Here is a 12938-nt window from a genome sequence, read left to right as displayed (position 1 = left end):
GAGAGTTGGATAAAGTGCAGAAGGGCAACCACTGGGGTCTTGAATGAGGAGGGAATGGGACTCTTAGGCTAGGGATAATGGAGAATAGGGCAGCTTATTGAGACTCCTCTTTCTTCCAAGCTTGGCCAGAGCCCTACTCAATTTCCCCTAACCCTGCCAAGTCAGTCCTGGGACTTCACACTAAGTTTGTCCTGGAGTGACCCTGACTCCCAGCTCAGAGCTGGAACAACATATTTACCTGGGTCTTCCCGTAGGAATTCCCAGAAGACAACCCTGGCTTCCAGGACTGATGTGTTCCACCTGCAGTACCTGAGCTAACAGAATGTTGGCACGTTTCCAGAGGGAGGGGGTGGGCTAAAAGGAAAAGATATGTGGCACCTAAGAAGTTAGAAGTGGAGTGGGCAGGCCAAGGCAGGAGGACCCGGTCAGCTACCGGACCTAGGAAGGGAAAGAGCAACTGAAACAGCGAGTTAGGGGCAGCTGGTACAGGAAACAGGGTTCTGATCCACCAGGCTTCCTTTCCACAACCTTTCCTTTTCCCTAGGCTTGGGCTCAGTTTCCCTGTACCATCCCCAGGAGCCTACTGGAGCACCCACACTCAACGAGTGATCGAACGTACCAGGCTCCCCAAGAGTGGCTTCACCAAACTCACTGTGCTGACAAGAAATATCTCTGGTTCCAATCTCCTCCGAACTCTGAAAAACTAAGATGCTGGGGGGAGGTGGCAATCCTGGAGTGATAGAGAAAAGATCAGGAAAGTATAATGCCCCCACCCCCATGATTGGGGTTCCATTTCCTTCCCTTACCACCCATGCGGGGTGTGGGGGGGGGGTCAGAGAAAAGGAGATGGAGAAGGACAGACGGGAAGGAGGAGGAGAAGGATGTGGTTAAGACTGATGCTCCCCTGGGGTCCAACAATCAGCTGTTACTAGGGCCGGAAGACAGGAAGTCTCCTTAAAGGCACAATGTCCTGAACGAAGAATTGAGGAGTTTGAAGGAGCTAGCAATCACCTAGTGGAGCCCCATACTTAACGCAGTAACTACCTCAGCTCCCCTCTCATTTGTCCGCCTCAGTTGCCCGCACCCTCAATTTGGAGATGATACAAAAGTCATGAACCCCAAGCCAGAAGTTTCTCTTTGGGGGTGAGGAGGGAGTGATGAGGTGGTCCCAGGCTTGTCTCTTTAAATAATCAATTCAGCAGCTTTTGCCAAGTCATTGGGTTCATTTCAGTTTTTGCCCATCCCCCGCTCTTCAGACTCTGATTGGCCCCTGGGGAAGCAGCAGCCTCTTCATTGGTCTCCACCTTTGAAATCACTTCCCTAAAGTAGGCCTGAGTCAGTGAAGCGCTTTGGAGGGTGGGACTGACTAGGTGTTAATCAGATGGTGGGGTTTCTGGCTAGTATTACTTAGCCACAGATCGTCCTCTAATCTCTAAACAGAAGCCTTCTCTCTAAAGAGAGGGCTGTGCTATTAATCCTTTGTTAGGAAGCTGCCCCTTGAGAAGTCGTGGGCTGTTCGGCGACTGGGACGAGACAGATTCCTTTCGCTAGACCCACGAAGGGTATACTAGCTCCCCAGAGAAGACTGGGGCTGTGCGGGTGACAGTCGTTCCTATACCCCGAAGCCCTAGGGATTTCGGTTGCATCTGTGGCTGACTTCCATCTTCAGCTCTGCCCACTCCTTTGCTTCTCGAGCTCCACCTTTCTTTAACTTAGGCCTTCTGTGGAGGCTGGTGAATCAGTTCTGAGGTTCTCTAAAAGAAATTCCAAGAAGGAGGGGCTTTAGCCCTTTAAGGACTTCCCCGCGACCGATTCAGAGATCAGTTTAAAAATGCCAACTCACAGAGCGCGCTGCATTCTGGGAAGCCGAGTGTCACCGTAAAGAACTTCATTGACCAAGATGCACTGCAAAAGCACACGCCTTCACTTCCTTCTGCTCTTTAAATTGTGGCTGACGTAGAACTGGTCTAAGCAAGTGGCCTAGGCCGAGGACTAGCCACACCTTTTCAGCTATTGGCCAGCTGGTCAGTTGTTGGGCGTGGCTTAGAGCAGTTCCTCCGGGCGAGGGGGTGGCCTCCTTGCCAATCAGAGCCCAGACGCCGGGAGGGGCGGGAGTAAGCAGAGGTGCTGGCGCCCCCCAGTGGGTGTGGTCACGTTGCCCAGCAGTAGGCGGTGATTGGCCCTGGGAGATGCCTTCGTAGCTCGTGCGTCACCACGCCGCCAGCTGATCGGAGACTGGAGCCGGTGTGTGCTGGGCGCTGGGAAGAGACAGAGCGGTCGGCCGTGCGGAGAGGACGCAGTGATTTTGCTTCCCTGTCCTCAGCAACCCCCACACCCAGCATCAGGTGGGTGTGATCTAGGGGCCCGGTCATTCCGGGGGAAATCGCGGTAACAGGGTAATGGGGGAAAGTAGGGTCCTGACGACCACACCCTGCCCTTCTGGGGGAGGGGAGAGGGGGCGGCGGGGACGGGGACCCTCCCGGGAGAGGGGTCTGGACTGGCCCGAGTAGTGAGTCTGGACGTTTAAAGAGAGGGTCCCGGACAAGAATCATGGAAGAAGGTCTGGAGAGGTAATTGGGGAAGATAAGAGGCCGGAGGGCTGGGGGCGTCTAAGCCCGACGGCCTCAGGTTTGAGGATCCGGGAGCTGACCATTTAGCCAGGGGAGAATCTGGGAGAGCGACTGGTGTGGAGGTGCACTGCCTCTACCGGCGCTGACTGGGGCAGGGCTAGTTCAAGTCCCTGGCAGGGAAGGGGTCCCTGGGCGGGCCAGCCCCTCCTCTCGTTCCCTCCCGGGGATGTTATGTAAGGGGGGAGGGGAAAGGAGTAGGGGGCGGCGGTGCGGAGGCCTTATGCAACCCAAAGGTTAGGGTTTCACCGTGGTTGGGCGGAGGTTGGGGGGGCGGACAGGAGGAGGGCCTGGAAACTCTACCCGCACCCCCCCCCCAGGCTAACTGGCCGTCTTGGACAGAGAGAAGGTCACCTTTGCACCTCCCCCCAGTATGTCCGGTGGTGAGGCCCCTAGCCCCGGCTTGGCCATGACCGCCTGGGAAGCCGGCTGGCTGGGTGGGGCGCCTGGGTTAGTCATCGCTGGGCTCCCTCTCTCCCCACCTTCTGGCCAACTCTTGGCCCCTCCCCACAGCCTCCGGCGAGGCTAACGTCCCCACCTCCCTCTGGCCCTAGTTTCAGCCTCCAACTCATTTGGCCTGTCATCCTGGCTGTCAGAGTAGACTAGAAGCTGTCATGGTGCCAGAGGGTTGATGGAGCAGCTGGTCAGAGGGTCAGTGCCCTGGGCCCACCCCGCCCGGCAGCCAAGGGCACCTGCTTGGCACAAACTCTCAGCAGCCAACTGAACAGAGCCATCTCGGGCAGAGAAGAGTGAACAGAAACTGATCACCTAGGAGAAGGAAGATACCACAAAGTTTGTGCTTCCCAAGAGGCTTTTGGAATTTGAAAATCTCCCACCTCACTGAAATCTTTCCACCCCCTGAATTTAGAAATCCCAAGGCAAAATCTCCTTGGCCCCTCATCTGGCAATGGCCATGCCCTTGGACTGCCTGTGCAGAACCACCCTCTCCAGCTCAGCCCTTTAGCCTGCCACGCCCCCAGCCCCCTCCCTGGACCATGCTGCAGGGCCCCGGCTTTTCCTGCTGATTCATGCGTTGGAACTGTGGGGGCGGGGCTTGGAACTTGGAACAAAGTTCAGACGCGGAGGGGCCGGCAGACAGCCTGGAATTCATACCAGATGTACCCGGAATGTGCAAGCGGAATGCCTGGCATCTCAGAGTCCTGAGGAAGCTGCCCAGCCACCCTGCCCATGCCTCCCTCCCCTTCTGCCGATGGTCAGCTGTCCTCTCCCTCATACTCCTCAGTATGAGCCCCTGCTGACCTTCCAAACTCTAGTCCCCCCCCCCATTCTCACCCTCCACAAACCCTCCTTCCAGCTGAATTCACTATAGGAGCAAATCAGTCGAGCTGATTACAGAACTCAAAGCTCTGGACCCGAAGTACAATTTTTCATTTGGTTCCTGGGTTCTAGACCTTGCCCTTTGAATGCTGAAGATGCTGGAGTCCTCCAGTCGGTTGCCAGGGGTTGCTAGTGCCTGTAAAGCTGGGCAAGACAAGTGCATTTAGAAGCCTCTTGCTTCTCACTCAAGAGCCCCCCATTAGAAGGTATTGAAAGTCAATAGAGCTAGTGGGTCACTGTCGCTGCTACCCAGCCCTATTCCAAGCTCTCCTGTTTTTCCTCCCTTCCACTTAGGAACCTGTGCCTCCCACACCCTCACCTGGCTGAGCCGCAGTAGTTCTTCAGTGGCAAGCTTTATGTCCTGACCCAGCTAAAGCTGCCAGTTGAAGAACTGTTGCCCTCTGCCCCTGGCTTCGAGGAGGAAGAGGAGGAGCGGAGCGACTTCTTTGCCTATCATCTGGAAGGTGACAGAACTGGGGTTGGGAAGGGCTCACAGCTGGGGTTATGGTTTTAGGGAAGGGAAACTCTGGTGCTTTGGGGAGCTCTTACCCACACTGGCCCAGCAAAAGGTTCAGGTTAAAGTCCCTGACTAAATCGGGGACTAGGTGGCTCCACCTCCCCATGTTACTTGATCTTTGTGTCAATGGGGAGAAACAGAAGGAAAGTCTGTCTACCTATCTAACAAGACTTCCTCATAGGCCTGCCTTTCGTATCTCTCCCCACCCCCCAACTTTCCCTTCACACAAGCTCCAAAAGGAAATGTACTCACGGGAAAGGTGACACCAAAATTCTGATCTAGTCATCTGTGCGTTTACCTTTCTCTGTATTTTTTAGATTGGTCCAGATTTTGGTTTTAGGGGTACTTACCTCTATGGGAGTCTTACACCTGTTTCTTTCTCCTCCTGTGCAATGGGGAATCCCATAGATGAGTAGGCGGGAGGGCATCAGAAGTCCACCTGTGCTGACTCAGAGCCAGGCTCCTCTCTTCCTGTGGGTGGAAACCGAACAGCTCCTCATCTTAACTGTTGTCCTCCTCCACGCCCTGACTAACCCAGCTCTCGGGACTGGGGTGGAGGGAAAGGTTAGAGTTAAGACCAATGCAAGGAGCTAGTGGGAGGCTGGACCTATGCTGGCTGCTCATCACACAAGGGTGACCCAAGGTTTCCCCTCCACTCAACGACAGACCACAGCTCCTGACTGGGTCCTAGCAACTGCTGCCATTTATTTCCTGCCTTTGCTTTCCAGGATAGAGAGACTCAGCTCAGTGCTGTGCAGGGAAGGAACTGTCTCCTGCAGCCATCAGGGGAATCAGGTTCGATGACAGGAGTCCCTTCTGCTGTCACTAGCCCTGATGCATTCTCATGCTTGGGCTTGGGCTCTGATTGTGGTTCACCTTTGGCCTAGTCTCCCTAGCAGAAGATAGGTTCAGGGGCTACAGGAAGCCGTTTGTTCTGTTTGGCAGGAGGAGGAGTTCTAGCCCAGTCTCCAATTATGAGAAATTGAAAGTCATAGGGGAGACTAGATCACATAACCCAACCCTGCTGCAGCCTGAGATGAGGGGTAGGACGGGTGAGGGACCGCAGCAGAGGGGGTGGGGAGGCCGAGTCTGCTCATACCCTGCAACAAAGCCTGCTCTGTCCCTCGACATGGCTTTCTTCCCCTCCTCACTTCACTGGCCACAGTGTGTCCCTCCAGCACTGGCTTCATGGCTCTGCTATCTTCTTCCAACACGGAGCCTCAGAGGTGAGGAAGGGCAGCCTGAAAACAGAGGCAGGCAGAAGACCAGTGAACCGGACATTGGTCAGAGGGGCACATAGAAGCCTGGAGAACACCAGGGAAGAGAACAGCCAACCTCAGTGAAAGACAAGCTTACCGCCATCTCCTCTCCAGACCTACCTCCCTTGGAGATGAAGAGCCATAATGAAGTATGGTCCCAGCTCTTCTCTACCCTGCAGTTTCTATAGAAGCACCCTCAAGGAGCACGAGCCACCTCTGAAAGGAAATCATAGCAAATTCAAAGAGGGATTCAAATGCATAGCACTATGAAAAAACGTGTTTTGGGCTGAGGCTGTAGCTCAGTTGTTGGTAGAATGCTTGCTTAGCATGCCCAAAGCCTTGGTTCTGTCTTCTGCCTTGCCTAAAACTGGGCGTGGTGGCACAGGCCTGCAATCCCAGTCACTGGTGGTGATGGCCAGACTCTGCTACACAAAGAGTTCTGAGCCAGCCTGGATTACCTGAGACTCTGTCTCAAAAACAAAAAAAAAACAATCTTTGTTAGTAATTAAAAGAAGGCAGACCTGGCTGAACACGTTTTTCCCTGATCATGGTAGACAAATGAAAGCCAGAAGAAACTCCTGTGCATTGTGGGTAGCGGTATCAAACACTGGAGATGTCTTTTGGCCTTGTAATTTTGTGTTTAAGAACTGTATCTTAAAATCAGGACTTGGTTATAAAATGTTCATCTAAGGGTTGCAGTAGAGAAAAAATAGAAAGCTACTGCTTATTTGGAAATCCATTCCTTTTCTGTTGTAATGAAAATTTGCAGGAGGGGATTGCTTAAGTGAGTTATATTCATCCCGATGGTAGAGTAGTGCATGGCCATCCAAAGTCATGTAGAAGAAAAATTGACTGGAAAGAAAAATGCTCTTTGAATATTAAAAAATTATTAAAGTATGAGTTTGTGACCTGAATTTTGTTTTTAAACAATCTGTTTTTAAAATATGAGTGTATACTTGTAATACATAGATTAAGAAAAGACTGAAAGTAGACCCAAAACATTAAGAGTGGTTATTTTCAGATGGTGGGATAGAACAATTTTCCCCTTGTTTTCTCTCATTCTATGTTTTCTATATTAATTGTATATTGCTTTTATATGTTAAATAAATTGCAAAAGATAAATGTAAATTTTAAGTTTTTACTCTTTCATGTGTATGAGTGTTTTGCTGGCGTGCATGTATGTGCAGCATTCTCATGCCTGGTGCCTCCAGAGGTGGTAGAGGGCTTAGAATCTCCTGGACCTGGAGTTAGGCTGCTGTGAGCTACCACGTGGGTGGTGGGAATCAAACATAGGTCCTCTGCAAGAGCAGCCAGTGCTGTCTGCTGAGCCACAAATCTCTTCACCCCCTCTATGTAATTTTTAAAAGAAGATTTCTATCATGTGCCTGTATGGGCACCTGAGTGCGGGTGTCTGTGGAGCCAGAAGAGGGCATGACATCTCCAGAGCTGGAGTTACATGCTGTTATGAGCCCTCTGATATGGATGCTGGGAACTGAACATGGGTCCTCTAGAAGAGCCACAAATGTTCCCGGCCACTAGAGCCCTCTCTCCAAGTCCTCGATGTAATTTTTTTAAATTTTGGAGAATTGGGTGTAGGGGAATGGGCTGTATCTAGTGCCGTGGTGAAAATGTTTGCTTGGGGTACCTACTGCTTCTTGAACATGTGTGGGGGTGGGGTGAGTGCTGGGAATCACACCCAGGGCCTTCCCTATACAAGCTAGGCAGGCGCTCCAGCCGCACTCAAGTCAGCCCTGTTGAGCTTCATTCTTTAGTCCTCTGAATCCACCCACTTGCTCTGCATACAGGAAGCGTTCCTCCGACTTCTGGCTGTCGGCCAGCTAAGGAGGTGTGGCTCAGAGTAAGAAAGAAGGAAAATGCTCCAAACCAGGGAAACTCTTCAGGGAATTCAGGGTTGGAGAGAATGTTCCTCTTAAGGCCGAACGTCTAGGGTTGCTACCGCGGGTGCTGATCTCTTTTGAGTCGGCCTTTTTCTTGAGGCTTGGGAAGGGGAGGAGAACAGTATATGGTAGGGATTTCCTGTGTCTCCCCTGCCTAGTAAAGATCCCCAGCGTCTGGGGGCAGAAATTCGGGAAGGGATCCCCCAATGAGCTGCCCCAAAACAGGACACTCCCGTTTGGGGAGTACTATGTAAGGGAATTACAGATGGGCAGAGAGCACCTCTGCCTAACTGGCCATGCACTCGGGTAAAGGTGAGGTGGTGCAAGGTTTGGACCCTCGGGGCTTGGGAGCGCTGCCCTTCTATCTTCACAACTGGGTAAGGATGACCAACCAGTAGGTGAGAGAAGAGGAAACCAGAGCAGGTGAAAGTTAGTGGGCGGAGCCCCATACCTGTCAGGTGAGGCTAGATAAATCGCTTTCTGGAACTCTGAGGGGTTTGGAGACTCGTGGCGTTGGAAAAGACTTCTAGTGTTGTGCAGGAAGGCCTCTGAACTCGGTTGCCGAACTTGATGCCTGGGAGCCCCCAAACCGCAATCCCCCAAGCAGGGGCAGGACGCCATCGCTTCTATGGCTCCACGGGTGGTGGCCCCACAGCTGCACCAATCACTTGCCCAGCCGAGAGATAGGGGCGTGGACAAGCTAGGGAAAGTTACAACAGGTTGGAAAGGCAAGACAGGCAAGGAAGCCCCTGGGAACAGCCAGATCCCGACTCCGCTGGGGGGGTCCTTCGAGGTCCCGGACACCAGGCACAGGAATCAAAGACACAAACTGAAGCCTAGCTGACCTGCCAGACCATGGCATCCCGGGAACTCCTTGTGGTTGGTGCCTCCTTCGCAGCATTTCGGGGGCTGCACTGGGGACTGCAGCTGCTGCCCACCCCGGAAACTGCTCGAGACCTTTGGATGTGGCGGAACATTTTCGTTTCGCTGATGCACAGCCTTCTCTCTGGAGCAGGGGCGCTGGTCGGGTGCGGAACTTGGGGACTGACGAAGCACTGAGGGGCGGAGGTGGAGATGAGAGCGTGGAAGACTGAGGTTGGAATTCTGGGTGGGTACCTTTTAGAACAGATGTGAGGTCTTAAAGTCTGGAGCTGGGTTGGGTTGCGGACAGGTGAGAGTACCAAGGAAAGAATGGTTCTAGGTCTTGGAGAAATTAACCCTAGCTCCCCCGGTCTTCCCCAGGCTATGGCTGTATCCTCAGATGGTCATCGACCCGATTCATGGCCACCCATCGTGGGCAGTGGTCCTAGTAGCAGTGTCAGTGGGTGAGTGTACAGGCAGGCTGGGTCCCCGGAAGGCGGTGCTGAAACAGGAATCCTAGGTCCCTCCCCCGCTTTGGAATGGAGCCCGTATTGGTGGAGGTTTGCTGTGAGGGATTAAGGACCTGAGGAAAGTGGTACTTGAGACTCTTCTCTAGGCCTTGCTCTGAGCTAGGACCCTAATAATCCTCTGCCATGCCCACAGGTTATTTCCTGGCGGATGGAGTTGACATGCTGTGGAATCAGAACTTGGCCCAGGCCTGGGACCTTCTCTGTCACCATTTGGTGGTGAGACACTGAAGGGAGAGGCCAGACAGAAAGGAAGCACTCCCAAATTTAGAACCCAGCCCCTCTTCAACCTTCTGTCCTCTGACTTTCCCATAAAGCCCCCTGTAAACCCATCTTCCCAGTCTTGGACTGAACTGGAAGGAGGTTTTGACTGCTAGCCACAGTTTGGAATCTGGGCACTATGGAAGAGGTTTGGATCCCCACAAACATCCAGCTGGTCATGAAAACATTGATGCAGAATGTTGCTGAGAGGGGGAGTCATGGTATAGGCTGTGGGAAGGAGGCAGAAAAAACGAGGATTGAAAGCTGGGGTGTGCTGTACAGACAATCTAGGTTCAGGGTGAAATAGCCTCTGGGCAAAGACATGGGTCAGCAGGAAAGTCATGTTTGGGGGGAGTCTTCTGAAATGTTTTTGTGTCCTCAGTGAAAAGATTAGGGTGATGATCCCGGGACTCGATGGGCACAGGTCATACGAAAGAATGACTTTGAACCTTGTCCCCAGGTAGTGAGCTGCCTCAGCACTGCGGTTCTGTCTGGCCACTTTGTGGGCTTCGCTGTGGTGTCTCTACTTCTGGAGCTGAACTCCATCTGTTTGCATCTGCGGAAACTTCTGCTGCTTTCCCATAAGGCCTCATCCTTGGCCTTCAGAATAAGCAGCTGGGCCACCCTGACTACGCTGGCCCTCTTCCGCCTTCTACCTCTAGGATGGATGAGTCTGTGGTTGTTTCGGCAGCGCTACCGGGTGTCTCTTGCTCTGGTGATCCTTGGTGGAACTGGGCTGGTCATTGTGGGATCCATGAGCATCTCATTGGGTATCCGCATTCTGATCAGGGATGTCTTGCAGTCTCGACCTCATCCATTTATCTCTGTGCACAAGGAGACCAAGACATATGACGGAGAGACAGTCACCAGGAACAATTCCACTCTCAGTCTGAAAAACTAGAGAAGTGGAGGTTTCCTCTTCAGTCAGCCCTGAGACTGGGGCCAGGAAGAGGAGATGGTAGCCTTCACTGCATAGTCTCCTGTGTAGCAAAGCCCAGACTGTATTAGCAGTATCTCAAGACCTTTTCCAGATGACCCACTTCTCTCCCCTTCTCAAGACCCAGGAAGGTTTCATGGAAACCCAAATTACTGCTCACTGAATTCCTTTGCTCCAGCGTAAGGACAGACCACAGGACAGGAGGTTCTTCTGGAATCAGAGAGACCTGGCATGGAAGGCCATTTATGATCAAATTCTGACCTCATTTATGATCAAATTCTGACAGTGCGATAAGAGCACAGGAAACATTATCTGCTGCCAGGAAGGATGCACGTGGCAGTTGCCAGTGAAGACAGAAGCTAGGCCACTGCAATTGTTGCTGATACCTCCGATCTTCTAGGTCAGACTGCAAGTCCTGGGATTGTACTAGCCCTACCCTACTGCAAACAGCCTTTCTAATACTTGTGTATCTTCTGACCTAGAAAAATATAATTCTTAGATGAACATGGTCTGTCTCCTAAGGCAGCACAGAAGTCAGAAGCTACAGAAAAGACTCAAGTGCCCAGTGTGATCACCTAGCACTAAACTTTCAAGACAGGATTTCTCTGTAGCTTTGGAGCCTGTCCTGAAACTCCCTCTGTAGACCAGGCTGGCCTTGAACTCACAAAGATCCGCCTGCCTCTGCCTCCTGAGTGCTGGGATTAAAGGTGTGCGCCACTACCGCCCGGCTCTTTCCTGGAGTCTTTCGAAGGCTCTCTCCTCCCTGTCTCTGCAGCAAGTCTCCCATTGTGGCGCTCCTCCATTTCTCGTCTGAACATCCGGGTTACAGGACTGCAGAGTACTGAACGGTGGGGGGAGAGAGTGATAACCTTTGATCATCCACAAAAAAGATACAGGAGCAAAAAACAAGAGGCAGGAGGGGCTTTTAAAAAGCGCTGCTAAGATCAGGTGTGGGTGATGTTTGACTTTAATCTTAGCACTCAGGAGGCAGAGGCAGGAGATTTCTGTGAGTTCGAGGCCAGCCTGGTCTATAGAGTGAGCTCCAAGACAACCAAGGCTACACAAAGAAACACTGTCTCAAAAAACGAAAAACCAAAACCATAAAAAAGTGATGCTAAGAAGTGAAGGGAGAGAAAGACAAAGAGGATGAGGGAGACAGATGTGCACATGTGCACAGATATGTCTGGGTAGAAGAGAGAAAGATTAAACCCCAGGCAGAGGGAGCTTGAGCACAAGGAAGAAGAGTAAAGCTTCAGCAGACATATTGAGAAAGGTTGTTACAGAGGCTAAGAGGAACCCAAATCATAGTGTTAATGAAATGGTCACAAAGAAAGCAGGAAAAAGCCAGGTGGCAGTGGCACATGCCTTTAATCCCAGCGCTCAGGAGGCAGAGGCAGGTGGGACTCTGTGAGTTGGAGGCCAGGCTGATCTACAAGAACTAGTTCTAGGACAGCCTCCAAAACTACAGAGAAACCCTGTCTCAAAAAACAAAACAAAACAACAACAACAACAACAAAAAAAACAAAAAGGAAAGAAAGAAAAGAAAAGAAAAAAGGAAAGCAAGCAGGAAAACCAGAAATAAAGTGGGACAGAAAGGGACCCCAAGAGAGGAAGGCCCAGGTAGTCTAGACATCAGAACCCTGAAAGCAGACCCAGGAGAGATGGAGGCGATAGTGGCAAATGGAGAGAGTAACAGAGAGAGAGAGGAGGAGGTGGAGAAGATGGGGATCAGAGAGGGGACTGAGAAGCAGGGACAGGCGGGAGAGGGTTTGCCGTATAGAAACAGGAAGCGTGTTGAGCTTGAGATAGGCAGCTGCTGTGAGATGCAGACAGGCTGCCAGAGACTGGCGGGAAGAGGGGTCAAGTCAGACTAGACCTGCAGGGAAGACAGGACAGGCAGGGCGGAGGAGCATCCTGGGAGTGGGGAGAGCATGTAAAGCACTTAGGTAATATCCAAAAGAAACAAAGAAAAGGGGGAACAAAGGAATAAAGAGAGAGGAAAAGACAAAAAAAAAAAAAGAAAGAGAAGCAAAGAGAGAGAATGTTGTATGAGATCTCCATTATAGTCAGAAAGACAGGACCAAAGCAGAAAAAATAACAAGGAAAGACTGGAGTCCGGCAAGGTGGCACGCACTGATAATGCTAACACTTAGGAATGACAAGCAGGATGGTCAGGAGTTCAAGGCCAGCCTGGGCTACGCGAAACCCCATCTCAATGAACAAACCAAAGAAGAAGAAAAAAAAAATCGGACATGCCAGCTGCAGCATTACCAAGCGTTCATGAGGTCTTAGGTTCAATGCCCAACACAAAGAACTTTTTTTTTTAATGTAGGATTTGGCAGGAGCTTTGTTTATTGATATGGGTCTGGGTCACCAGGATAATACCATGGCCAGGTGAAGCTGTCCTCAAGACTGACTCCATGCTTGCGATAGATTCTGTCTGCCAGTAGAGGGGAGGAGTTTCAGTGGGGAGAGGACATGAATAAATTGCTATGCAAATGATTTCATCAGTCTATTGTGAAAGTGATTGCTTTGAGTCATCTCTCTTGGCTCCAGTGGTATCCTGGTTTGCAATATGATGTGGGCTGTGGAGGCTTTGACTTGAGATGGTTTCCTGTTACAGATTTCTCTGCCTATCCCCCCCTCCCGCTTCTGTTTGTTTGTTTTGTGGTTTTTGTTGTTGCTGGTGGTGGTGTTGTGTGTGTGTGTGTGT

At 51.6% G+C, this 12938-nt stretch overlaps 1 protein-coding gene across 5 annotated transcripts; it reads left to right on the top strand.

Annotated features, from left to right (window-relative positions):
- The first annotated feature begins 2213 nt into the window (after window positions 1-2213).
- Tlcd2 (TLC domain containing 2) lies at window positions 2214-12938 on the top strand. 5 transcript variants are annotated; one of them, XM_075991651.1, is made up of 4 exons: window positions 8495-8667; window positions 8882-8964; window positions 9164-9246; window positions 9749-12938. In XM_075991651.1, the coding sequence occupies exons 1-4, from the start codon at window positions 8495-8497 to the stop codon at window positions 10187-10189; spliced, it is 780 nt and encodes a 259-aa protein (XP_075847766.1). In that variant the 3' UTR covers window positions 10190-12938. The 5 variants fall into 5 exon arrangements, 1 of the variants encoding a protein (XP_075847766.1); XR_012912337.1 differs by lacking the exons at window positions 8495-8667; window positions 9164-9246; window positions 9749-12938 and adding exons at window positions 2214-2345; window positions 4260-4429 and having other exon boundaries at window positions 8882-8906; XR_012912336.1 differs by lacking the exons at window positions 8495-8667; window positions 8882-8964; window positions 9164-9246; window positions 9749-12938 and adding exons at window positions 2214-2345; window positions 4260-4429; window positions 5661-6233.

Source organism: Microtus pennsylvanicus, chromosome 11 (assembly GCF_037038515.1).
Source record: "Microtus pennsylvanicus isolate mMicPen1 chromosome 11, mMicPen1.hap1, whole genome shotgun sequence".
Classification (NCBI taxonomy): Eukaryota; Metazoa; Chordata; class Mammalia; order Rodentia; family Cricetidae; genus Microtus; species Microtus pennsylvanicus.
Note: the sequence above shows the minus strand (reverse complement) of the source record. Positions and strands in the feature narration are given on the sequence as shown.

Coding starts and splice junctions, on each gene's coding strand:
- Tlcd2 (XM_075991651.1), top strand. CDS start 8,495: ATGGCATCCCGGGAACTCCTTGTGGTTGGTGCCTCCTTCGCAGCATTT. Junction 8,668..8,881: donor GGAGCAGGGGCGCTGGTCGG/GTGCGGAACTTG, acceptor GGTCTTCCCCAG/GCTATGGCTGTATCCTCAGA. Junction 8,965..9,163: donor CCTAGTAGCAGTGTCAGTGG/GTGAGTGTACAG, acceptor CCATGCCCACAG/GTTATTTCCTGGCGGATGGA.